We start from the raw sequence: 25,317 nt of genomic DNA on the forward strand, positions 1-25,317 counted from the left end.
GAAAAGCAGCCTCTTGAATACCTATGCCTTTCAGCATAGTTAACAGGTTAATCGGCGCTCTCATGTGAGCCTAGTGCCTTGCAAATGCCCTTGATTAAAGGAATGCAAATTACAACCCCAGAAATTCAAGACCATATCTGCAAAGAAGAGGAAATGCTTTTTGAAAAGACAGTCGGGATCAATTAATGATCCAGACGTGCGACGTGTGCGGAGAACTGGGTTATAAAACAAGGCATGTCCGTTGTAATCATTTCTAAAACCTAAGATTTAACGGTTCACCTGAAGTTCACACCTCTATGATTCAATAGGGTTCAGAGATAGATACACTGATTAGCCAATCGCATCACTCTCACCAGGATTTATTACCAATAAGGGCTTTGATCTCAAAATAATAGCTCAAAAATTACCCACAGAAAAGTTTCGTAAATCTCATACATTTATAGTGCTATGTATACGAATGTACATAATGCAAGCCACGAACATTAGAATCATTGAGGCTTCGGTGAGGCCGTAAAGATGTCCTCCCAACAGTCGGACAAATCCAGGCAGTTTGAAGCCCGAGTTAGAACTGCGTTCAATACTTAAACCTTAACGGTAGCCATCTTTGGCCCGAATGGTTCGTAATGAATGAAATCACTTTTATGGTTTAGAGTGCTGAAATGATCAACCATGGATCGCATAAACTCCAGAGAGCCACAAATATAGACGTCAGCGTGACCAGGTACACGCTCCTTGAGGAACTTGTCGTCTATACGTGAAGACTTCGAAGTATGGACGATGATCTTTTCATAGCTCTCACACTTCTCTAGAAGCTCTTCAACGTGTGGTTTGAAAGCTTGTGTTGCCTCATCGTAAGACGATTGAATCCAGAAAATTGGTCTCTCTGGGTTCCTTAGAAGTTGAGCCTCCAACATTGCAAGTAGAGGAGTGACACCGACACCTGCCGACAGTAAAACCAATGGAACTTCGGTTTGATTCATCAATTCCTCATCCAAAGTGAAGTCGCCAGCAGGGGCGCTTAAAAACAGTTTGTCCCCAACGGAAACATCCTTATGTAGGTACTCCGAGACCAATCCAATTGGCTTGTCTCGTGGTTGTTCCAGTTTGACAGCAAATCTCAAACCGCGGTCTGAAGTAACGGAACAGATCGAGTAATGGCGCAAGGCATCGTACTCGTTGTTGTGTCTGGTTGGATGGGACTTAACAGTGATGTACTGACCGGCTACAATTGGCACCTTAGCCAAATCAACATCAGAAGAAGCGTCTGGCTTAACGGTGAATTCGACAATGTCACTAGACACTTGGTCCTTGTCAACAACCTCGAACGACTTCCAGCCCGGCCAGGCGGCTTCATCGTACATCTTCTTCTCAATGCTAATAAAGACATCAGCGATGGCGCCGTAAGCCTCGGCCCAAGCGTTGATAATCTCGGGAGTGGCAGCATCACCTAGAACTTCCTTGATAGCTCTTAACAAGTTTTTTCCGACAATAGGATAGTGCTCTGGCATGATTTGCAAAGCTCTGTGCTTGTGCCCAATCTGCTCGACATGAGGAAGGATAGCAGATAGATCATCGATGTGCTTGGCGGCGGCCAAGACGGTGGTAGCCAAAGCAGATGACTGAGCACCTTTTGCCTGGTTGGCTCTGTTGAAGTAGTTCAGCAGTTCCTTATTGTCTCCCAACATGTTCCTGTAGAACGTCTTGGTGATGACAGTGCCATGTTGTTCCAAGACCGGAACAGTCTGCTTGATAATTGCGCGTGTTTGTTCAGATAGCATCTTGATTATTATTCTCTCGTTCACTGATTCTCCTCTCGAGAAAGAAAGAAAGGCAGAAAATGGATCTCGTCTTCAATACCATGATGCCAGATTTTATACCAATCTAAAAGTCAAAACGGGAAGATCTTTCGAGAGCATCTCTGCTAATGAGGTGACGGAAGCTCGAACTAACATAATACACTTCAGATCTTCTTGTCGTAAGCTCTGCTTAGCTAACAATCCTCGAGGAAATACCGGCCCATTGCACAGATCGGTAAATCTGCAGTTTAGTAATATTTCAGAATCTGGTTGGCCAAATAACGTAAATCCTTCCGCAGATGAGCTCATCTTGTACTGCACCCATTCATATGGCATGATATTACTAGACAACCACCCACCTCATTTCCGGGTGAGCGATGCCTAGGTCCCCCCAGATGGGTGGCATGCAGGAATTGTTTTTCCTCTTCTATGAGAAATTACCATTGGCTAGTTAGCCTCAATGACTAATTTTAATTAACTTCATTCGTTAAACGACAGCCGGAACGGGATTTAAACGGCTGTCTGACAGTCTTTTCGTCATCGGATTTTCGCCAAGCAAAATTCCTCGATTCGGAGACACTCCATACGAATGCTGTACGAATCCTATACGAGTTCTATACAATTACTGTCGCCCACTGTACTGCTGGAAAACGAGACACTATAACGAGTCTTGAGATGGTTACGATCTCTGTAAGCGATATCCGTAAGCGATGGTAGTGCATTTGACTGGTTTTGGGTAGGCGTTGGGCGGGATGTCTATCTTAAACCGCCAGCCATTTAGAACAGCAACAGCAGCCTTGTATCACTTAGTCCTAAAGAAAGTTATATACTGTTTTCAAGTTTTCATCCGGCCAAGTGGTTACATAAATCTTTTAAACATAGCAGGGAGAACTGAGCTGCCTTTACGATCTAATGGATGCCGGCAAGTAATATTTCGTCTAAGAAGTTGATAGCTACGTTCAGAGATTGTTGATTTGAGGAGGACAAAGTCCGCGGATATGTTGCTTGGATCCCGTCATCTGCAAGTTAGAAACGCCTTTCATCTCGTTAAATAACTTTTTGCAACGCCTGTCACGGTTCTTGCGCAAGGCGAACCATCGAGATGAACGGCTCTCTAAAATGCCTGACTGAGCAAATTGGACTTTGTTTGACTGGTTAATGCATAGCTGCGCCCCAGCATTTCTCTGCGTGCTCATTGGCTGAAAGGACTGCTCCTCCTAAACTGGACCTCTTTAGTAGCCGGAGTTTATATAAAGCAATGAAAAGCCACGTCTAATGAGGGTGTTGAGACGGATGAACCGTCAGATTTTGAAATGAGCAAGGAACTTCTGAAAATGGGATCAATAGCCTACCAAAACTTTCTGGAATCACTGAAAATCACAAGGCCCATCATTCAAGCACCCATGGCGGGTGTAACTAGCCCAAAGATGGTTGCAGAAGTCTGTAATAATGGGGCGTTAGGATCATTACCAGTTTCACATATCAATTTGAAATCATCTTCTGGGATAGCAGAACTCAGAAACCTAATAAATGAGGTCAAGTCATACACGAGAGGTACATCTCTTTGTCGAAATGTTAATTTGAATTTCTTCTGCCAGGAAGCTATCCTCGACATATCATCTGCTCAGAAAGAAAACTGGTGCTCCTTGTATGAGAAGGTTTCGAACATTGCCATTGATAGAAAGGAATTTGTCTTTGAAGAACGATCAATATCGTTCAAAGAGTACGAAGATGGGAAAGCATTCCAGGACCTCCTAGCGTTCTTCAAGGATGAGTACAAGCCAAAAGTTGTTAGTTTCCATTTCGGCCATCCCACGAAACGATCGATTAGAGCCCTACAAGATTTGGGGATCCAGGTTTACGTCACAGCAACATGCGAAGAAGAATATCAGTTACTCCTCGAACTTCAAGTCGACGGAGTAATATGTCAAGGTTATGAGGCTGGAGGACATAGAGGTAACTTTTTGCAGCTTTCTGAGCGGTTTGACGAGAAACTCTCGACAGCGTGCCTAGTTAAGCGAATCATGCGCCTTCCCAAGACTGAACATAAGAAAGTTCCCTTTATAATCCCTGCCGGCGGCCTCAACACGCCCACAGACGTCAAGTATATGCTAGAGATTGGTGCTTCCGCTGTGCAAATTGGCACAGCATTCCTCGGTACAACAGAATGTAAAGTATCCAAGAAGCTGCATGAAATCCTTCATGAAGGTAAAAGGCCAGAACCGACTCTGATGATTAGCACTGTTTCAGGTAAGAGCGCGAGAGCTATTTCGTCACCGTTCCTGCGGAATTTGCACTCAACTTATGCAAACGAAGATCTTCCTGATTATGGATACATGTACAATTCTTTTAAGAAACTGAGAAACTTATATCCAGATAAGCTCAATTTTATGCTGGCAGGACAAAATTACTCATCTATTGAGACAAACTTGTCGATAGCCGAACTACTGACATATCTATCTGAATCCGTTGAATGCAAATAAGTTCTATGGTCATCATTCCGTGCATAGCTTTTGCAAATCGGGGTACGGTAACTTAATCGATAGGATATTGGAGTTTCACCTGCCATCTGATCGAACTTGCATATTTCAACCGCACAAATGGGAGATATCATTTTTCAGGTGTGTATTGATAGTTCTCATCAAAAATGCTCAAGTATTTGTGACTTCGCTGTTTCTGTCAAAAAGCCCCTAAATCAAAGGAAAATATGCTGTTTTATCTGGACAGCGGTTATTAACGGAAGATAATGAACTTTGAGACGGTTTCCCTTTACTTGAATACCGTCCTTATTTGTTTGCTAACCCCTGTAAAGGAACTGACATAGATTAAAGGTGAGTTTGCTTGAGTCAGATATTGCGACAAAATGAGCTATGGAGTGTTTCTTTTCTAAGGGTCTTTACTTACCGCGTCAAGCGACTAATCTATTAGAGTCTTCGTTATTATCGAGTCAAATCACCAGATAAGACACCAGATCGCACTTTACAGTATGCGACAGCTTGTTCAGAACGGCACTAGAACAATTAAACAGCAATTACATTCAACAACTATTAAAACCGACATGTTTCAAGAGTGCCGGAGATGAGCCCAGAGCACAGTGCGCCCGCCGGTGACGGCAATTAAATGGCTCTCATGTCCTACAGCCTTGTTTCGGGCTTGGCACCATCGCCGACTGGTGAGCTTGAGCCCTTATTAAGATATTCAGTCAATCGAACTTGGGTTGTGAAGCATTTTGACTGTCAAACCACCGCGCGTAACATTATAATATAACGGCACGCAAAGCGATTATGTGCATGTATGCACCGGATTTCTTCCCCGTCTTTGTCAGAAATCTCGAAGAAATGCGCCCACTAACGTCTACGTCTCCATCTGATCGTGTCGATGCGACATATACGTTCGGCTGGCAACTAATACTGCAGACAGTTTTTCACAGTTGAATAGCCGATGAGTTTAAGTGATGTGAGAATGACTATACGTTAAATGGTAACAGGGAGAAACACCGCAGACATGGGAATGACAGCGTTCTACTAGCAGAGCTTGTTGCAGAGCTTGTTGCTTAATATCAATTCGATGAGAAAGCTTCAGTCCAGTCACAAACTCGAAATTGAATAATTTGTAAATATGTTGCAAAACTGCTCTAAATCATAACCCGCTACGAACATCTATGCCATGAGAGGAGCCGGACCAAGACCGGACACTTCATGGCTTCATTGCCGCCGTCAATCAAGCAGCGAGATCCTCCAGAATGAACTCCAGAGCTCCATCTCGTTTTAGCTGTTGCAATTCGGAATTTCCGCCTACGAAGCGCTTGAAAATATAAATCTGGGGAACAGTCTTTTGGCCATTAATCTCCTGCAGAGCTTCCCGAATCTCGCTACCATCCTCCATTTTGTCCAGCTGCAACACACGCACTACGCCCTCTGGAAGTTTAGCCTCCTTGAACGTCTTCAGGGTCGCTTTACAGAATGGACAGTCGGTCGTGGCGAAGATAACCGCCTTGTTATCTTCAATCAACTGTTTGACGAATTTGACTTTTTCTTGTGACACCATTTTTCAGTAAGGATAGATAGGATGTTCGATACTGTTTTTGACCTTCTTCATCCATCAGGAAAAAGCGTTTGGCAAAGGGATTGTACCATCCCTATATAGCCAGTGGTTTCGTTTTTACGGTCGCCCCTGGTTTGCGGCTTACAGCTCATTAATGACTAATCAGCTCCTCCAAAGGGAGCTACCCTTTAGCTACCTTTATGACAAATAAGAAACTTGCGACTTCAAACAAACATCTTTTTGAGGAATGAGTGGCTTTTCTTTGGCTGTGTGTATATGCGCCCTGAGCTATGATTTAAGCGGCATTTGCTGGCCAAGCCTGTTCTATGTCAATTTTCGTCAGCGAACCTCAGTCATTAAAGCCGTCTAATTCCCATTCTTGGCAGAAAATTACAGATAATATCGGTCACCTAGCAACGGCACTGCAAAAAAAACTTAAAAAATGTCAAGCTAGAGAGTTTTAGAGAGCATTGGCTACAATAAGTGAACGCATTAAGCCTATGTCTTTTTTTGACTTAAATGACGTTGGAAGTTTTCTGCTATCCATAGTGGGACTTTAGTCGGCTAGTCGAAGCATACCATGTACTTGCAGCCTTCAATTTGACAAATTCGTGATTGCATTACGTTTCCTAGGTGTTTTTTTGACCTCTGCAGCAAAAACCGCGATGAAGCGTGTCAGTGTGAAGCCGAGGATGAGGTTCATTTATGCTAATGCCCAGGGATCACTTCATCCTAAAGAAGGTGATTGTCTGTCGAAGCAGTCGTACAGAGGCTTGCTGCTTCTCTTACGATTGAGACGGAACTTGGCCCAATCAAAAAAGGTTAAAGGATAGACAGCACGATTGTTCAATGTCGCGTACTCAAATTACTATTTGGGACTCTAACAGCTGCGTTGGACACTGCATCGACTTGAATCGCCTGACTTATGGCGATGAAAGCTGCCGGTAACCTTTCCTCCCAGCTTCGGATAAGTCATGTCATTAGGAGCAGATTTTTCAGGTTTAATGGACAGAAATTGCCCTTCGGAACTGCCTGACGGATATCGTGAGGTAGCCAACAGGTACCAAAATGAAGAGTCGGAGGCTTGGATCGGTGAATGGATGGAATCGAGGAAGATTCGCGACCAGCTGGTGATCGCTACAAAGTTTACAAGCGATTACAAGGCTTATGAAGTTGGCAAGGGTAGGAGTGCGAATTTTGGTGGAAACAATAGGCGCAGTCTGCACGTAAGTGTCCGCGACTCCTTGAAGAAGCTGAAAACCGACTGGATCGATATCTTGTATGTCCACTGGTGGGACCATATGACTTCGATAGAGGAGTTGATGGATAGCTTGCACGTTCTGGTGCAGCAGGGTAAAGTTTTGTACCTAGGAGCTTCTGACACACCAGCATGGGTCGTGTCCGCCGCCAACTACTATGCTGTGTCGCATGGTAAGACGCCCTTCAGTGTTTATCAGGGAAGATGGAATGTGATGCTCAGAGATTTCGAAAGAGAGATCCTCCCAATGGCCAGGCATTTTGGTATGGCGCTTGTGCCCTGGGATGTTCTTGGTGGGGGAAGGTTCCAGACCAAAGAATCTATCGAGAAGCGTAAAGATCGTGGAGAGAAATTGCGGTCGTTTGTTCAGCCTCCTGAGCAGACTGAGCAGGAAGTGAAGATCAGTTCCGCTTTGGAAAAGGTTGCCAAAGAGCATGGCACACATTCCATCACAGCAATTGTACTTGCATATGTCAGGTCCAAGGGAACCAACGTCTTCCCGCTTGTGGGAGGCAGAAAGGTTGAGCATTTGAAGGACAACATTGCCGCTTTGTCGATCAAATTGGCTCCAGAACAAGTCAGTCACCTCGAGAGCGTTGTTCCTTTTGATATAGTGTACCCAGTATTTTGTCTTCAATTCATCTCTCTCGAGAAATCTTCCCTTTCGTGTTGGTTGTTCGTATATGCTGAACTTTGACTCTTTGCAATTCAAATATTTGAAATTGGAGCACGAATAATTATAGCGTTGCACTGATTTCAGTTTCAATAAACATCAGAAGCAGATAGAGTTGAAGCCTAAACCATACAAAGTAAGTCTAAAGGCGGAATATTTTCTGCCTATCATCTGAATTATGGGTGCTGTATTTATGACACAGTTGATGCTTTGTTTGTCACTTGTGGTTGGTCACTACTGTCCCTTGCGAAACTGCCAGCTCTCATCAGCGACAGCACTTGATTTTCACTTGCGCTATATTACTACAAACTTGCCTACACAGACGCCTCGTCCTCCTAGACTAGCGGTGGCGTTGAAGCACGTTCTTCGCAAAGAGTGACTTGTTTCCTTCTCGTCTATCGCTGTCTTACGCTTAAATGTGACTGAGAATTGGGAGGTTTGCCTCGCTTACTCTTCGTAGCAGAGGGGCTGCTGGCGCTCCCCATCCTCGAGAGGCCTTCGATTTTAAGCCACAAGCTGGAGATAGGCGATCGCTCAATCTCGACTTGTTCAGTCGCACGATCCAGTAACCGCATAAGTTAATAAGGTCTCTCCGAATCTGGGCGCAATGTCGAAGCTCTTTCATCGTAACAAGTTGAGTTTTTTTCAATGAGAGTCCTGCCTACCAGTTTCTTAGCGAGTGCTGGGTCGTGAAGTCGTCCCTTGGTGCTGCCTATCAGTGAAATCGTTCTCAGAAATCCATCGTAATCAGTCAACATAGCTGGCAGCGTGTACTGTTCATCTATGAATTCGCCTTGGCTTTCTTTGGCTATCTAGCTCGCTTTTCCTCTTCAGTTTCACCCATAGGTCCCAAGCGCTGGCACATAAAACATGCGACGACAATATCCTGCAGCCATGGCGCATTCATACAATCTAATACTTCTTGGGCAATACCATGTTAAAGCCACCCCCCCCCCCCTGAGGGCTCGATAGGCGGCACCCCACAGACACGAGACTCCAGGTTAGCCTTTTATATCGCCAGACCGGGGTTTTTCTTGCCCTAAATTTCTCACAAAACGCTGTCTAGGTATATAAATGGTTTGTGTATGTCTCTGGCTTTCTTAACATCTCTTTCTCAGCTTGTAGCGATTCACTCTTGATTCCCTTCATTTGATCTGAACCAACATGCACTTACGTATGTTGGCGATGGACAACAAAACGAAAAAAGGCGATGAAGCGTCTTATCAAAGAGAGCGGCCAAGGATGCACGAAAGAAAAGGCACAAAGGCTGGTTGAATGGAACTCGTTATTTACAGTGTGACATTTGCGAAACACTCGCCATTGGGCCCTTGAGGATTCTCGAACAGTCGGGGACGGACGGCAATCTACGTTACAGACCGAAGAAAGTTCATGAGAAGAGCATGCGATGCAGCTGATATCGACGGAAAAGTTGAGTGCGCTACGCTATTGAAGCAGACGGCGAGAAAGATTAGGCGAATTTGCAGCAACCTCGGGGGCTCGTTGAGAGACCTGCGTCTGGAGGTGCTGGGGTATCGCAAGTGGTACGACGGACTGGGGAAAGAACACGACATGTGCTACCACAATCTTACTCTAGAACATTTATCCTACCATTCATATGGCATGCCCTTCGCTAGTCGCGCAATAAATGACGTTATCGATGATGTGGCGAACTCCACGATCAGCCGTTATCAGCGATAACTTCACTGCCGTCGTAATTAGGGCAACTCTGCATGATAATGGCATCAAAAAGAATGCTAACCGTGGGAAAAGTACTTTCGGATTTGTCGGGATCACCCGCGGGAGCAGCCGGTCAATGGCAAAGATTCGATATGAGAAAATTACGTATTGAGATTTAAGTTGGTCAATGGATGTTACTCTGACTTCGGCGTGGAGACAGTGCCGAAACAAAATGGAACACAGCCGCGTGGACGTAAACGAGGACCCTGGAAAAGTATAAACGGAGGGCGTATTTCTCGGTTTGAATGAGTTTGTAGCTTATCGTAGAAGTAAAGGAGAAAGTCATCTTTATAAGTAGAAAAACAAATACAACTAACCAAGAGCTATCTTTAAGAACATCATGATTAGTACTGACCTAAACTCCTTAAGCTCTCAACATAATGGGTAGCATATAAGGCTGTGATATTCGAACGAGATGAGGGAGTATGGTTAACATATATATGTACAAATCTTTATAACTAAAATGCTGTGTCTACAAGGCCAAAGGTAAGGCAGCGACGAATAATAAGATGGAGTTGACAACTCTTGCTGGAGCCCCACCAACAAAAGGACTAATAAAAACAGAACTCTCTTGAGTAGTAGTAATACTTATACTACCATATGATGCACTGGATGAGACCTCCTGCTCAATCATGGAAGTCGTAATTAAAGGAACGAAAGTCAAAGTTGATGGAACAACCTCTGTTGAGGAAGCTACAGCTTCGGAAGAGTCCTCTTGAGCAACTGTGGTCAAAGAGGTTGCCTGAGTTTCAGTCTTGGTTGTACCTGTCGTTTCTTCTCTTGGAATACTAGTAGAAGCATGTTTGTCACTAGTTTGGGTATTAATATCATCAGTCTTGTCGTTTCCTGGAACGGCCGTACTGGAAATAGCGGTCACTGTATTGAAGGTTGGTGTTTTCGTAGAGAATGTTTGTGATGGGCGAGATAGTTGACTTTCAGGACATGTGGTGGAATAGATGGCGGTGACACCGTTGGATGTTGTCGTAACAGTTGTCCAACTTTGCGATCTAGAAGACATTTCGCTTTCAGGACATGTGGTGGTATAGATGGTGGTGACGCCGTTGGAAGTCATTGTGATTGTTGATAACAATTGGATTCCACTGCTTGTATCGTGCCCTCTGGTCGAGTAATAAGTCGTCTCGGTTATTGGGCTGGCAGGAAAACTGGTCACTTCACTAGTGGTATTTCCATAGTGCCAGAACGATGGAGTCTCGACGTGATAGATTGTTTCTTGGGTGGTAGAGCCATCGGTCCCGACAGTTTGAGTTATCTGGGTGGAAAAGGTGGAGGTAAAAGCACCAGTCCAGGGCGTGTAAGTGGTAGAGATGCCGTGAGACTGAGGAGTCTCGACGTAGTATATGGTGCTCACAGTGTCAACACCGTCGGAACCTCTGACAGTGGTTGTGGCAGTAGCGTAAGTAGAGGTGAAAGGACCGTTCCATGGGGTGTAAATGGTAGAAACACCGTTAGCTTGTGGGGTCTCAACGTAGTAGATGGTGCTGACAGTGTCGAGACCGTCGGAACCCTTCACAGTGGTTGTGGCAGTAGCGTAAGTAGAGCTGAAAGTGCCAGTCCATGGCGTGTAGGTGGTGGTAACACCGTTAGCTTGTGGGGTCTCAACGTAGTAGATGGTGCTAACAGTATCAATACCATCAGACCCTTTGACAGTGGTCATGGCAGTAGCGTAAGTAGAGGTGAAAGGACCATTCCATGGGGTGTAGGTGGTGGAAACACCGTAAGACACTTTAGCAGTTAGCGTAGAAGATGCTCCAGTTCTTGTAACATCGCTGGCACCTTGGTCACTGGTTGAGCCGGAAGGAACATTGGATCTTCCACTTGGCGCAGAAGATACACTTGAGGCTGCGCCAGAGGATGCTCCACTTGGCTTGGAAGATGTACCAGAGACTGCTCCAGATGATGGGCCGCTTGGTTTGGAAGATGCACCAGAGGTTGCTCCAGAGGATGCTCCACTTGGCTTGAAGGTTGGAGCGGAAGATGCTCCAGATGATGGGCCGCTTGGCTTGGAGGTTGGAGCGGAAGATGCTCCAGCGGATGGGCCACTTGGCTTGGAAGATGTACCAGAGACTGCTCCAGATGATGGGCCGCTTGGCTTGGAAGATGCACCAGAGGTTGCTCCAGAGGATGCTCCACTTGGCTTGGAGGTTGGAGCGGAAGATGCTCCAGCGGATGGGCCGCTTGGCTTGGAAGATGCACCAGAGGTTGCTCCAGAGGATGCTCCACTTGGCTTGGAGGTTGGAGCGGAAGATGCTCCAGCGGATGGGCCGCTTGGCTTGGAAGATGCACCAGAGGTTGCTCCAGAGGATGCTCCACTTGGCTTGGAGGTTGGAGCGGAAGATGCTCCAGCGGATGGGCCGCTTGGCTTGGAAGATGCACCAGAGGTTGCTCCAGAGGATGCTCCACTTGGCTTGGAGGTTGGAGCGGAAGATGCTCCAGCGGATGGGCCGCTTGGCTTGGAAGATGCACCAGAGGTTGCTCCAGAGGATGCTCCACTTGGCTTGGAGGTTGGAGCGGAAGATGCTCCAGCGGATGGGCCACTTGGCTTGGAAGATGTACCAGAGACTGCTCCAGATGATGGGCCGCTTGGCTTGGAAGATGCACCAGAGGTTGCTCCAGAGGATGCTCCAGTTCTTGTAACATCGCTGGCACCTTGGCCACTGGTTGAGCCAGAATGAACATTCGATGCTCCACTTGGTGCAGAAGATGGAACTGAGGATGCTCCGCTTGGCTTAGAAGATGGGGCAGAAGATGCTCCAGTTCTTATCACCTCGCTGGCACCTTGGGCAGTGGTTGAACCTGAAGGAACATTCGATGCTCCACTAGGCGTAGAAGATGGACCCGAGGATGCAGTAGCATACGTCGACGCGAATGTGCCGTTCCATCGGGTGTAAGTGGTAGAGATGCCGTGAGACTGAGGAGTCTCGACGTAGTATATCGTGCTCACAGTGTCAACACCATCAGAACCTCTGACAGTGGTCGTGACAGTAGCGTAAGTAGAGCTGAAAGTGCCAGTCCATGGGGTGTAGGTGGTAGAGATGCTGTGGGACTGAGGAGTCTCGACGTAGTATATCGTGCTCACAGTGTCAACACCGTCGGAACCTCTGACAGTGGTTGTGGCAGTAGCATACGTCGACGCGAATGTGCCACTCCATGGCGTGTAGGTGGTAGAGATGCCGTGAGACTGAGGAGTCTCGACGTAGTATATCGTGCTCACAGTGTCAACACCATCAGAACCTCTGACAGTGGTCGTGGCAGTAGCGTAAGTAGAGCTGAAAGTGCCAGTCCATGGGGTGTAGGTGGTAGAGATGCCGTGGGACTGAGGAGTCTCAACGTAGTAGATAACTACTGGTGTTGTTGAGCCATCTTTCCCAATAGTTTGTGTTGTCGTTGTAGAATAGGTAGTAGTATAACTTCCACCCCAAGCTGTAGTGGTAGTCGTACTGATAGGTGGGATTGGTGTTTCAATAACAATAACGTCACCTGTGGTGAGAGATCCGACTGAGTTAGAGTACGTAGAAACCGTTGTGTAGGTGGAGGTAAACGTTTGCGGCCAGCCCATTGTTGAAGTAATTGGTAGTACATCACACTTCTGGGCACTTGGCAAATCACCTCCACTAAATACGAAACCAGACCAATCGTTATGGTGGACACCGTCTGCATCTGTTATTGTCAGTTTTAGGGCCCCAAGATTATCTCTGTTAACGTAAAAGATTCTTATTGGGTAGTATACTCCCCCGACCAAATCAATGGAAACCGTTTGGGCAGTTGGGTTTGAGCCAGACCATTGGGCACGGAGAACAAAAGCACCTGGATATGCAACAGTGCTCTCCCTTTGGCAGCAGTCGAAAGCGTTTCCAGACCCCAGATTAACATAAACTAAGTCGTCAACATAATCCAGATTAAAAAGATACTGGCCAGTTTTGGGAGCTTTGAGGTACCCACTGATCAGCATACTAAAGTTGGTAGTGGCAAACTGCTTATCGAAATTATAGTTTGGTGGCATAGTCCCCTCATTTACCCTACAAGCGTGATTAAATGTTGTCGCGAAAGAAAGATCAACTACACCTGTGGAAGTACCAATCAACCCATTGCCCAAATGCTGATACCTGCCATCGAAAAGAAAACTATTTTGTTGATAAGCTGGGTTGTAGCAAGCACCGCCATGTGGATTACCTCCTGGGTAAGGTAACGGGTAATCATAAAATTCAACAGTAAATCCTGGGGACATATTTTGTGGTGCACAACCTAAAATGGCACCAGTATTCACATTAGCGGCATTCAGAAATGGTGCAAAACTCCCTAACACCAAAAGTGAAAAGGAAAACCACATATTACAGTGATGTTCCTTGTCAGTTTAGTTTTTGTGGGAGAATGAGAAAATGAAGCGTGCACTTAAGATGACGCAGATTATATTATATGCCTCGTTAGATTTTGGCTTTTTCCCGATAAAAGTACCAAAACCCGGTACGAAGTTCCATTCGGAACCAATGTGCTTAATTTCCTTAGTTCATTTTATAGTTTATCATTATTCGAGCATCTGCCTCTTTGGTTTACTTTTACTCAGTCATCCGAAAGGATCATGCAGTAGAAACACTTTGCTGCAAGCAGCTCAGGCAAAGCAGAATTCTCAGAAAAACCGAAAAAATGCTTTGTGAGATCGTAATAATAGCAGAATATCGCTTGAGTTAATCCGTTCGACTGACAGAAGAGATCAGCAGCGCGCGTCCAAAGACGAATAATATCCTCTTTCAGATATTTGGGTATTTTTCTATGCCTGCGTCCATTTTAGTCAAAAGGAAAATTTTCGTCGAGTAAACTGTATCTCGAAACGGAATTTTTTGCCTTATCTGCACGAAGGCGATCGTTTATTGTCTGCGCCACTTTTTCGCTTACTGTCTGTACGACGTAAAACAGCTCTGTCCTGCGCGACCGCGTCTTTCTATTGTCTGCGCAGACAATAGAAAGCATCTGCCTAATTCGTGAGAATTCTGTATTGACGTAATTTGTCGTATTCTAGAACGCGGCACGAAAGCTACTTTTCTGGAAAACGGGCTGTTGTCTTTAATAGGAAATATCTTTCTCTAAGGCCAAATAGGATAGGGTATCATGCAAATGCAGAGAAGGAATTTACTGCTAGAAAGAACTTCACTGGCTGATCAAAGCCTACTACTTCGCATCTGGCGATAGTGCATCTGAGTATGCACTACGTCTCGGTCCTATGTGAAGTTTTGCATGAGGCCTGCCTCAGTTCAAGCGGGAATAGAGGTGGCTGCGTAGGTTTATCGGTCATGACATTTTTTCCTGTAAAATGTCGTCATTGAGTATCTCACACCCAAGCTTGATTGCCTTTGAAAGAGGTGATTCGACGAAGCAACAAGCAAATTCAAAGGATCTCTTCTTTCAGAACTTCTTTTTTTGTCTTCTGAACGTTCCAATTCTCCTTTCATGCGCTGACGGCTCATTCGGTCTAGTACTAATATCTTCAAACTAGGAATAAAATGTGACATTCAAGTGAGCACATAAAGAGTTAAGGTGTATTTTACGAAACATCTCCGGTCTCGGAGTAAACTCTCATATTGTCCTATCGAGTGGTAAAGAAAAGATTTTCCTTGACTGCGAAACTGCACCGAAGTTTTTGTGTCTCAAGGTGCATCAAAGGGATATTGTTCTAAATATTAAAGAACTCTTCGGCTGGTTTTCGAAATCATCTCTTTCGATAAACTTCTGGAGGGTGAGTTATCTGTGCTCAGCATCAAAAATATTGGCGGGCTCTCGTCCTTTTGGAAACTGATCAATAACCTTCTTCGAGATAGTCTGAAATGGGTGATAAAGGCTCACCTCTCGGCTCAATCCTTTTCTTCTGCAACTGAGCCGATTTTTTTATCTGGTAACTCCTTGTTGTTTCTCCGCGTCCCAGCGGTAGTTGACGCAGCCAACTCGAATCCGATCATTTGTATGGAGTAACAGTAACATCCACAAAGCTAGCGTTGGATCTCCGCAAAAGATATTCAGCTATCAACCACCCACCATTAATAGCACTTTGCCAGTTCTAGCAAGAACACTCACATGAGTGTTCAAGAAGCGGTAATGGCAAAGGTACGCGGTGGACAGGATGACATAGCTGGCGTTAGACATTGAGGCATCAATTTCGGAGCTCTTTGATCCCGCACCTCTTGCATAGCCATCAGTTTTGCGGTGGATCACAGTGCTGTCAAGGGGTGGGCGGGAGCCTAGTTTAAGTACCAAATCAATTTGCATTACAAACGTGAGAATATCTACGCATTAGCAATTTTGCCGGTCCATATTTGGCAGCTGCAATTATTGGCGCATTCACACTACCTGCTTTTTCGAGGAGACGTTGAAGAAGGACGACTGGATGTGCATCAAAACAAACGCAAAATTACGGCAAAAAGACCGCTGCATTTTCGATTCCACCAAGGAGTCCAAATAAATCTAACAATTGAAACAAAAGCAATAGCTCGATTTCCGTTTCTGATAAAGGGATTGCGTACACGCTTTTAAATCACCCGTTCAGCTCAGATCGCACAGATATAAGGGGGAGCGCAATGCGAACTACCATCCTATCGATCAGATCTGCTAATGCTGGAAAACCGACTTCTGAGCAGTCAGTCATTCATAATATGGACAGGAAGGCAGTTGTGAAGAAGTGCGGCTAGCGAGAAGATCTCTCAAGAGTTAAAATTTGATCGTGTAAGGCATACGATATCACCCACTTTTATACAATGGTGTCTTACCGTTCGCTTCGGATGGTTCCTACAGTATTTACAAGGAAGCTAGAAAACCTTTCGAGAGTTTTTCAACCGTGATGGGATGGGAGGGTACGCCTTTTCGTTTCAAGATTCTTGAAGATTGAAAGATTGGTATACACAGAGGCTTCCCGGAAGTGGGGGACTACGTATCTTCATGAGAAGAGGAAAAGTCTACGCTTATGTGTCCAACAACTGGAGAACATGAACTTAAGTTCTTCGACAAAGTGAAACAGCTAAAGTGTACAATATTCAGGACGAGATTACCTCGAGCTTTATAATTTTTGGAATGGTGGGAAACTTTTCAAATGGGGGTCTACACCGAGGTTTTTCTGTACATAGGCCTTGCGGCGGGCCTCTTTGTGCAAGGTATTGACATCCATTTCTGTCCACAGGATACCTTCACCAGGAAGGACGGGTGCAAAAACTCTCTCAAGGATCACAATCTCTGCGTTTGTGCTGACCAAGTCGTACCGGCGGATAGCATGCGAAGCGCTGGCGCTGCGGCCGATGCTGCTGGATGACGAAAGGTTTGGCAAGCAATCGAACCGCTGCGAACGGACTCTTTTGGATACTTGCACGCTTTTGTCAAGGAAAGAAAGCAGCTTCAGTCGGCGGTGACGAGGTATTTGTGGTTCCACGAGCTGACGACGGGAGTCTCGCACATTGTTGCGCTGCAGTCAACAAGGGGCGTCGGAAGTTGCAGGCTGTACTGCGACGCGTGTCGCTCGTTGAAGGACCAGCGCTTGAACGTGCTCGAGTACCTTCTGGAGCGGCGAAAGGAATGCGTGCGACGAACAAGTCGAAGCAGCCGGAGCTTGGGGGGACAGCGGATAAGCAAGGGACGTTCGAGCGCATGTGGCAGAGAAGTAGTACGCGATTCCACGGGCCAAGAGTACGTTAAAAGGCAGTGCAGAAGTGTCCATCGAAGGAGCATGGACACTATCAAATGTTGGGGGCGCGCTTGTTTTGCAAGTATGACGAATATTTCACAGCCTTCTCCCGTTTATTTAACTATATTAACCGCGATATCACAACCAGAGGGAGATGAAGAGCTTCCTTAGGTCTTCAAGAATAACGATTCGTCGACTTCAAAAACATCAACCGTATACGCTATGTCAGCTATAGAGAACTCTGAGCCCATTTCTCTGGCAAATACTAATCTTTTCCAGCCTATCAAGATTGGAAACAGTGAACATCAGCATCATGCTGTGATGGCACCTCTTACCAGAATAAGAGCCCATTATCCGGAGAACATTCCAAACAAAAATTGGGCTGTTGAATATTACAACCAGGGCTCCAGGAAACCAGGGACGTTAATCATCACTGAGCGAGCATTTCCATCAGCACAGAGTGGTGTATATGACACCGCTCCTGGGGTTTGGTCCGAAGAGCGGCTGAAGCAGTGGCGGAAGATGTTTGCCGAACTACATGAGAACAAGTCTTTCATATGAGTACAGCTATGGGGTGCTTGGAAGACAAGCATACCGAGATACCCTAGCCAGAGATGGTTTGAGATATGATTCTGCTTCGATGAAGTGTACATGGAGGAGAGCAACTTGAAAAGGCGTTGAAGTCTAACAATCGCCAACATGAGTTGACGAAGAGCGAAATGAACGTCTACATTCAGGATTAAGTTCAAGCTGCAAAGAAATCCATCGAAGCTGGTGCAGACGGGGTTGAGATACACAGTGCTAACGGCTACCTATTGAATCAGTTTTTGGACCCGAAATCAAACCAGAGGGCGGACGATTATGGAGGGTCAATTGAAAAGAGAGCCAGATTTGTTCTGGAAGTTGTAGATGCGGTGACCGAAGCTATTGGATCCGAGAAAGTTGGTATCAGGTTCTCTCCGTTTGGAAGTTTCGGTACTATGTCTGGTGGTCAAGAACCTACCATAATATCTCAGTATGCCTACTTGATTGGGGAACTTGAGAGAAGAGCAAAATAAGGGAAGCGGCGCCTCGCTTACATCCATTTGGTTGAACCACAAGTTACCGTCCACGTCTTCGAGAAGGAGAAGGCGAATACCTGGAGGGAAGTAATGACTCCATTTCCTCCATCTGGTAGGGTCCGATAATACGAGCTGGCAATCTGGCCTTACATTATTATTACTAGACCATCGCCCATGACCTGACCTGAACTCCATGCCCCACTTTGCGGCCTTGCCAATCCGTCGTCAATCTGCCGTAAATCACTAAAAGACAGATGCCTCAAAGATGCCTCGAAGCCTCCGTCTCCACCTCCTCCTCCCCCACACTCCCTTGCTCACTGAGGCCTGCCATTTATGTATCGGGTTGAGTGGTTGCACGAGTCCGGAGTCTTCTTTCTTGCCATACTCCAGTGGTTTCAGTAGTCGGCTGGGTTGACCGAGTTCTGACTACTTTACGGCGGTGACTTCCTGCTGGTCTTCCTGCTGGTCTTCCCCTTCGCCTTCGACGAGGATGAGGCCTTGAAGTAGGCTCCTCCTCATCTTTAAGATCGCCTCGTACCTGGAACCAAAAGGCCGAAATGTTTGAGCCAAGCAATCTACGGTCCTGTAAGACGGCCTGTGGATTGTGACACAGATCCAGTAGTGCTTTCCGTATCTTTGCTAGGTGATGCACTAGTGTGGGAGTCAATACAGCATTTCCTTTGGCCGTTGTGAGCTTTTGCAACAGCCGTTCACTCTCCTCCGCATTCTCCCGAGCTGCATGCTCTCCTATGATAGGTATAGTTTGGATGAAGCCGCGCTAGTCCAGGATCATGTCCAAGATTGCGTACTGCGTGTCAACATAAGAGTCCTGAGGCTCCTGAGGCTGGCGTTGTTGCTTTTCCTCCTCGGTTTCGTCCAGAAACTTCCACACAGGCTTCAGAACCAATAGCTGATCCATGGGCTGGCTCTGAAGCTCTCCAGGGAGAGACAATTCAGCGTTCGGTAGCGCATCGATGTACAAAGCTGTGAATGGTGGCTCCAAGATAGCGCTTCCATGGAAGAAGTAACCAAACAGCTCCTTCTCGCGTTCCAGGCCAATATCTGTATCAAGGACTTCTCGAAACAGTACCTTGACTAGATCACTATCCAGGTATACTAAGTCCGTCTGGCTCATGTTGAATGCTGCGGAACCTATCTGGCAAAGTTTTATCTTCTCCTCCTGAAAATTGAGCCTAGTGGACTAGCGACCGGAGCGTAAAGAAACGAGTCTAAACCAAGATTAAGGACATTAGCGAGGCCCTCATGAGTGAGTTCAGAGAGTATGTACGGTTGAAACCCCAGGAGCTAAAGGATCAGATCCTTGGGCTGTTGGAGGGCGATCTGGACGACGCAAAGTGTAAGCGATTTGGAGCGCTAATGACCATGGTTCTATTGAAATACACAACCCTCAAGCGCCGTAAACGAAATGGTGAAATTAAGCTACACACCTTTGAGAGATACAAGCGTATCGTAGCAAGCTCTGTCGTTATCAAATCGAGAGAACCCGAGACGGTCGTGGCATTTAACTACTTCACAGGAGGTCAGCCCGAACTCGAGGGTGAAGTGAACGATTACTTTTCGAAAGTTAAGTTTCAGATCAATTCTGCCAAAAAGTCCAGTATGAAGGACGTATTTGAGAGGTCTGACATGGTCTGGGATGACCCTAAAACGCTAAAAGCCGCTGGGGAAGCTACTAGCATAGACGAGTCTTTCAAGAACCTACTAAGCACCGTTAGCTCCCTCCGAGACGATATCCTCAAGCCTGTCATGCTAAGAATACCGTCATACACCAGGACCCCAGCCACGAGAGCAGAGTTTCCTTTGATGTTCCTCGCTACGGTCTTCAATTGCTGCCGCCAAAGTGATTTGACAAACGCAGATCCATCCACGTTTGCTGTGGTAGAGCATGAGTATCTGGGCCAGTACGTCCAATGTCTGGTCACAGAAACAAAAACTCGCACAGCGAGGTTCATTGATTTCTATCCGGTAGCAGGTGAATATGATCCGATTGTCGCTTTAGACAGACTGTTGAGGGATACAGAGCCACAGAAGAAAGTCTTCACAAGTAGCTTCACGACCTCACAGGAATATCAACTCCTTCGCAGCAATCTGGTGGGCACTTATGACAAGTTTTTGACCAAAACCTGTCCTTTTCCCATTTTCCAGATAAAACACGGTCCGAAATCTCACTTTGGTAGACATCTCATGGCCTCTTACCTGAGTAAGTGTAGCTTGGGGCAGTATGTTACACCTCTGGGCAACTGGAGCGACCGAGACGATACTATTGGCAGCTTTATTGCAAAGTATGGCCATCGGCGAAGGGAGTTACCAAGCTACCTGTATGCTACTGCAAAGAGAAAGTATGGCCATCGGCGAAGGGAGTTACCAAGCTACCTGTATGCTTTCCTTTCTGGCTATTATGAACTGATTAAAGTCGAAAGCAACAACGGCAAAGAAGATTATAGTTGTAGGCTAGTCCATCCCGATTTTAAACCGATTGTGGTGAAACAAAGCGGTGATTGTGAAGGCTTGTCAATAGAATGCTATCGAGAATGGAAGCAGATCATAGATTCTGACGTTCTAAGTTTCATTCTGAAGTACAGTGAAGCAAAACGGAGACGAGGGCCATTGGAGGCAGGCATGCGGTCTATCATCACGGGGCCCTCTCCGCCTTCTGCTCCCTTGCAGACGGAGAATTGGCCATAGGCCTCAGTGAGCAAGGGAGTGTTGGGGGAGGAGGTGGAGGCTTCGAGGCATCTGTCTTTTAGTGATTTACGGCGGATTGGCAAGGCGGCAAAGTGGGGCATGGAGTTCAGGTCAGGTGCGAGATCTGGGCAGGTCCACTTTCCGACACTCACGAACATGGACTATTTTTTGAGTTACCTTAATCTTTGAAGCAGTATCTATGAAACGCCATGACTTTGCAATATCGGTCTAGTTATTAAATATTAGTCTAATTATTAAATAGTTTATTTCACGTTTCTCTACTCTTCTGGACCACATCTGCAAGACTTCTGTTATCTCAAAATCGGAATAAGGAAATAAAGAAACTCAAAACTCACATTTTTCCACATGTTCCTTGAATCTTTGATTAAACTCGGAAAAGCCCTTCACTGTATCCTTTCCAATAAACTTGAGTATAGGCCACGCCAGCAGTCCATTGAATTCTTCTGTTTGAACAAACTTGGTCTTGCTGCCATTCTCGATAGGACAGAATTCAAATGTGTGTTTACCAGAAAAGATAGAATCTAAAACCAGTTTACCTTTCCATGAAAATCGCTCTTCTGAGTTTTCTACGACTTCGGGATCGAATACATTCTCCTTCTTTGAGTTAGGGAGAACAATTCTCACCTGTAGAGTATCCCCCGGAACAATTGAGTCATTTGAAGTCTTGCTTGGGGTTGTTACCGTAATTTTTTGAATGCACGATGATTTCCAAGTCGGATAAGCTGCAAAGTCTAAAAATACTTTCCGAACAATTTCCGCTTCCCTGTCGATGACAATTGAATCTTGGATAACTGTCATTTCTTGTCACAACAACTTCAAAGAGTTCTCTAGACTCAATCAACTTTCGACATATGATATCTCTGACCGACCCGGTCTCTTAAGTACTGATTCGCGATAACTACTGTGGCTTTTTCTTAAGCCTTCGAGCGAACTATTTGCATCAAAAGGGTTTGGTTTTCTTATTTCCGGCCAACAATTGATTATTCGCTTGTTGTTTCCGCGCCTCTGGAAAAGAATAGCTTGATTCCACTTGGTATGGTTTCTAAAGCTACATCACTGGTAATTGTAAATCTTGGTGATCCTACGCTGGTGAGACCAGTACTGTTACACTATAAACCGGAGCTAATGTAGCGGGGTAGGGTGATTCTTGTAGGTCTTGACATGCTGTTTGTTCTTGCTTTGCGATAATAGGATATAAAGCTTACAGTTTACTTCTACGTAACGAATTACTAATGTGATGATGGAGCTCACCGCGTGAGAATGACCGCTCATAGTCCATAGTTTTCAACGTATTTCACTCTGCTGGCTTTGCTCAAGAGTGCCACCAGTTAACCTCAGGGTGAGCTTTTTTATTTTTTTACGATTTTTTGACTTTTTTTGGTTTAATAGTCCTAAAGTGGTTGCTTAAAATCTGAAAAATCAAGTACATCCATCCGCTCTATTGCTCACACAGAAGTCGAAACTTGCATTACCATACAAAACTCCATGAATCTCACAGCTGGCATTGGCGTTCACACAGTGGCTTATGCACCAGTCTGCTTTTCCTGCACCCCAAGCGAGACTGAACCGGGTGTCCCTGGACCAACTGATACAGCAGCCACCCCAGCAGTAATCCCTTGGTGTTGAGGCTATGCTACCCCCATTAACCCACAACCAATTTTGTAAATTATTACAGTCTCCCTGGTTGGGGGCATGGTTGCTATCGCAAGTAGTGTAATCTCTCTTTTTAAGTGACTTGACAGGAACAGGGAGGCCGCGTAAGGAATTGTACAGCTCAGCCAAACCATCGTCGCTTGATGTTTCTGCCCAAATGTTGAGTAAAGTATCATTACCCGTTGCATGCACAACCAAATCATTCTTCAAATCCTGTAAGTCCAAGTAATTGTATGCCTGTCCGTTGTACTTCATGAAGAAATTTAAGAAGACAGCGTCTCCCCACTTTTCGCTCTGCGTTGCAGATTCATAGAGTTGAACAGCACCGTTCAAAACTTCACCATTGTTGATGGAAGCGATTGAGATATTGACGGTTGCATTGTGTGGCTGCTGGGAATAGTAATCAACATGCGCCCCTTCATTGTTATTGGTATCAATATTGCCGGTAAGCATATTGTGCAAGGACTCGCCGTAGGTTGCATCCTCGGCAAAAGTCCTAGCGGCAAGACAGAGAGCTGTTAGAGCTGCGGAAATCCTCATTTGTGCTGTGTTGTTGCAGGTTTTAAGAAGAGTGTTCAGGAAGAGTTGGATCAAACATTGCTCATTTTTATAGTTTTGGAATAATGGTTTTTACGAGCCATTGTACTTATTGTAGTGGAATCAATTGACCTTCATACCTTCCTGTAATCTGGGTTAACGAGCGTTCCATGTCCTTATGTGATGTACAATAGTATCCAATGACAAAACTGTGCACTGACAAAATAGGAAACTGTCGCTCGGGGCGACATCTTTTTCGTATCCCATAACAGCACATTTATCGACAAATCAGACACATAAGGCCCCGCAGGGACCATTCTGTCTCCAATAGGACATTGTGGGAGATCAGTCAGTAGAATAGATTGAAAAAGTTGACCTATTTTGGCTTCCGTTCCCGTTTTGGCTGATATGACCTTTCCGTAAGTTGATGCAGAGAAATAGGGAGTGGTACGACGCCTGGGAGACCCGCTTCTGCCTCAGATTGCTCATAGTAAGAGTATCATCTGACGGAGTCATAGTACCGAAATCAAAAGTAGTTATGCTAGCTGATTTTCAGGGGCTTCTCAACAAAATTGCCGCTATTGATGTCTAACCAAAAAACGCGAGACCCTATGCTCCGCATCCTGTTAAGCACAATCTTGATCGTATGAAATTCGTCCAGGACGTAGGCTGACAACCTTAGCAGCCAGCAAGTAGCTTGCCTATCTGGCCCCTATGCTCAGTCTACACCTGCCCCAAAAGAATCTAGGGACAGAAGCAGCTTACAAAGCATCTGAGCCATTCTGACGGATCACGCAGTGATCTTCGCATCTCTTCCGTCCTAGATTCACAATCCGTTTTGCAACACCTGGAGCAAATCAGCGCTAGCATCATTGTCCTCGAGAAGAGAAGTCTGTACGTGTAGACAAGACTTGTCTGATGATTAACTATAGAAAAAAAATGTCCCAAATTTGTGGCAAGAGGGTGCTAGCACATTGCATAAGTGCCTCTTGATTCGCTTGTATGTGACACGGTGAAGAGAAGAGCTCCCTTCGAGCATATAGCGCTTGTATCTCTGCTCATATCTCACTCGCCCTTGTGTAAAGATTGGTATAAGTTAGATAGGTCCTCATCACTAGAAGACTCGGCCCAGATACTGAACAAAGTATCGTTTCCGTTAGCAAGTTTAATCAAATCACGTTTCAGATCATCGGACTCCAAATAGTTGTTGGCCTGTCCATTGTACTTCATAAAGAGATTCAAAAAAACAGCATCTCCCCACTTTTGCCCAAATGTTGCCCATTCATACAGCTGAATGGCGCCATTCAGGACTTCCGCATTATCGATAGACCCTATTGAGATATTTGCGGTTGCGCTGAACGGTTGCTCGGAATAATATTCAATCACTCCAAAAGAGTCGTTATAGTTTGTAATGTTACCCGTTAAGATGTTGTGCAGCACATCACCATAACTGATTCCCTGGCCAGACACGGATAGTGATAATTCAACTACCACCAAAAAAAAAAGACTTAAAACGCTAACAGAAAACATGTTCCTCAGTTTCAGAGAACCTAATAATTCAAAGTGAACGTTGGGATCAGTTATAGGACAATATTTTCAACCTTTTATATACTTTCGCGAGCATCGCACTGCGGTTGGAAACACGCCACGTTGCATCAAAGTGACAAGTAACCCGAAGTAACGAGCTAAGCTCCGTGTTTTTTGGTTTTTTTTACCTTAGGTATATGCAAGCGGATATCGTTGCATGACAGTGGGTACAAAGCCGCGGCGTTAGAGTTATCTTGACATGATGTCTGGTACCGACGCAAGGCTCGGCTCTTCCTTCTCAACGGCGGAAACATGTTGTTAAATCATGAATACCACTTCGCTAGCCTCGCTAACCTCGGCTCTCTTCTATGTGTGCTTGCATGAGTGGAAGGTAGCAGGCATCTCTTCTATAAACTACATAACCCTGGAAAGCGCGGTGCAGTAAGCAATTAGGAAGACATTCGTTAGTCAACAATTGGAATGGCTTAAACGTAGAAAGGTGAATTGACGGCTAACCACAGCCTCAGGACGGCTTTGTCTAGGTACGGTGTCTACAACTTTTCTCTAGGATCTGTTAGTGGGTCAAAGGCGATCCAGCTGCAGGAAGAGGCCTGACGGAGATGGAT

General features: G+C 45.6%; 6 protein-coding genes across 6 annotated transcripts; 3 read left to right on the forward strand and 3 right to left on the reverse strand.

The window, feature by feature from the left end:
* Window positions 1-581: 581 nt before the first annotated feature.
* HG536_0G04910 (uncharacterized protein) lies at window positions 582-1,778 on the reverse strand (the record flags this gene model as incomplete). Its single annotated transcript, XM_037285407.1, has 1 exon — window positions 582-1,778. One exon carries the CDS (start codon window positions 1,776-1,778, stop codon window positions 582-584), a length of 1,197 nt encoding a protein of 398 aa, XP_037141303.1.
* A 1,331-nt stretch (window positions 1,779-3,109) lies between these two features.
* HG536_0G04920 (putative nitronate monooxygenase) lies at window positions 3,110-4,279 on the forward strand (the record flags this gene model as incomplete). Its single annotated transcript, XM_037285408.1, has 1 exon — window positions 3,110-4,279. One exon carries the CDS (start codon window positions 3,110-3,112, stop codon window positions 4,277-4,279), a length of 1,170 nt encoding a protein of 389 aa, XP_037141304.1.
* Window positions 4,280-6,814: 2,535 nt separating this feature from the next.
* HG536_0G04930 (uncharacterized protein) lies at window positions 6,815-7,795 on the forward strand (the record flags this gene model as incomplete). Its single annotated transcript, XM_037285409.1, has 1 exon — window positions 6,815-7,795. One exon carries the CDS (start codon window positions 6,815-6,817, stop codon window positions 7,793-7,795), a length of 981 nt encoding a protein of 326 aa, XP_037141305.1.
* Window positions 7,796-9,980: 2,185 nt separating this feature from the next.
* Window positions 9,981-13,856, reverse strand: HG536_0G04940 (uncharacterized protein; the record flags this gene model as incomplete). The annotated part of the gene is made up of 1 exon (XM_037285410.1): window positions 9,981-13,856. The coding sequence occupies one exon, from the start codon at window positions 13,854-13,856 to the stop codon at window positions 9,981-9,983; it is 3,876 nt and encodes a 1,291-aa protein (XP_037141306.1).
* A 5,654-nt stretch (window positions 13,857-19,510) lies between these two features.
* On the forward strand, window positions 19,511-20,953 carry HG536_0G04960 (uncharacterized protein; the record flags this gene model as incomplete). The annotated part of the gene is made up of 1 exon (XM_037285411.1): window positions 19,511-20,953. The coding sequence occupies one exon, from the start codon at window positions 19,511-19,513 to the stop codon at window positions 20,951-20,953; it is 1,443 nt and encodes a 480-aa protein (XP_037141307.1).
* Window positions 20,954-21,298: 345 nt separating this feature from the next.
* On the reverse strand, window positions 21,299-21,772 carry HG536_0G04970 (SRPBCC domain-containing protein; the record flags this gene model as incomplete). Its single annotated transcript, XM_037285412.1, has 1 exon — window positions 21,299-21,772. The coding sequence occupies one exon, from the start codon at window positions 21,770-21,772 to the stop codon at window positions 21,299-21,301; it is 474 nt and encodes a 157-aa protein (XP_037141308.1).
* Window positions 21,773-25,317: the final 3,545 nt, after the last annotated feature.

This window comes from Torulaspora globosa, chromosome 7 (genome assembly GCF_014133895.1).
Source record: "Torulaspora globosa chromosome 7, complete sequence".
NCBI classification, from domain to species: Eukaryota; Fungi; Ascomycota; class Saccharomycetes; order Saccharomycetales; family Saccharomycetaceae; genus Torulaspora; species Torulaspora globosa.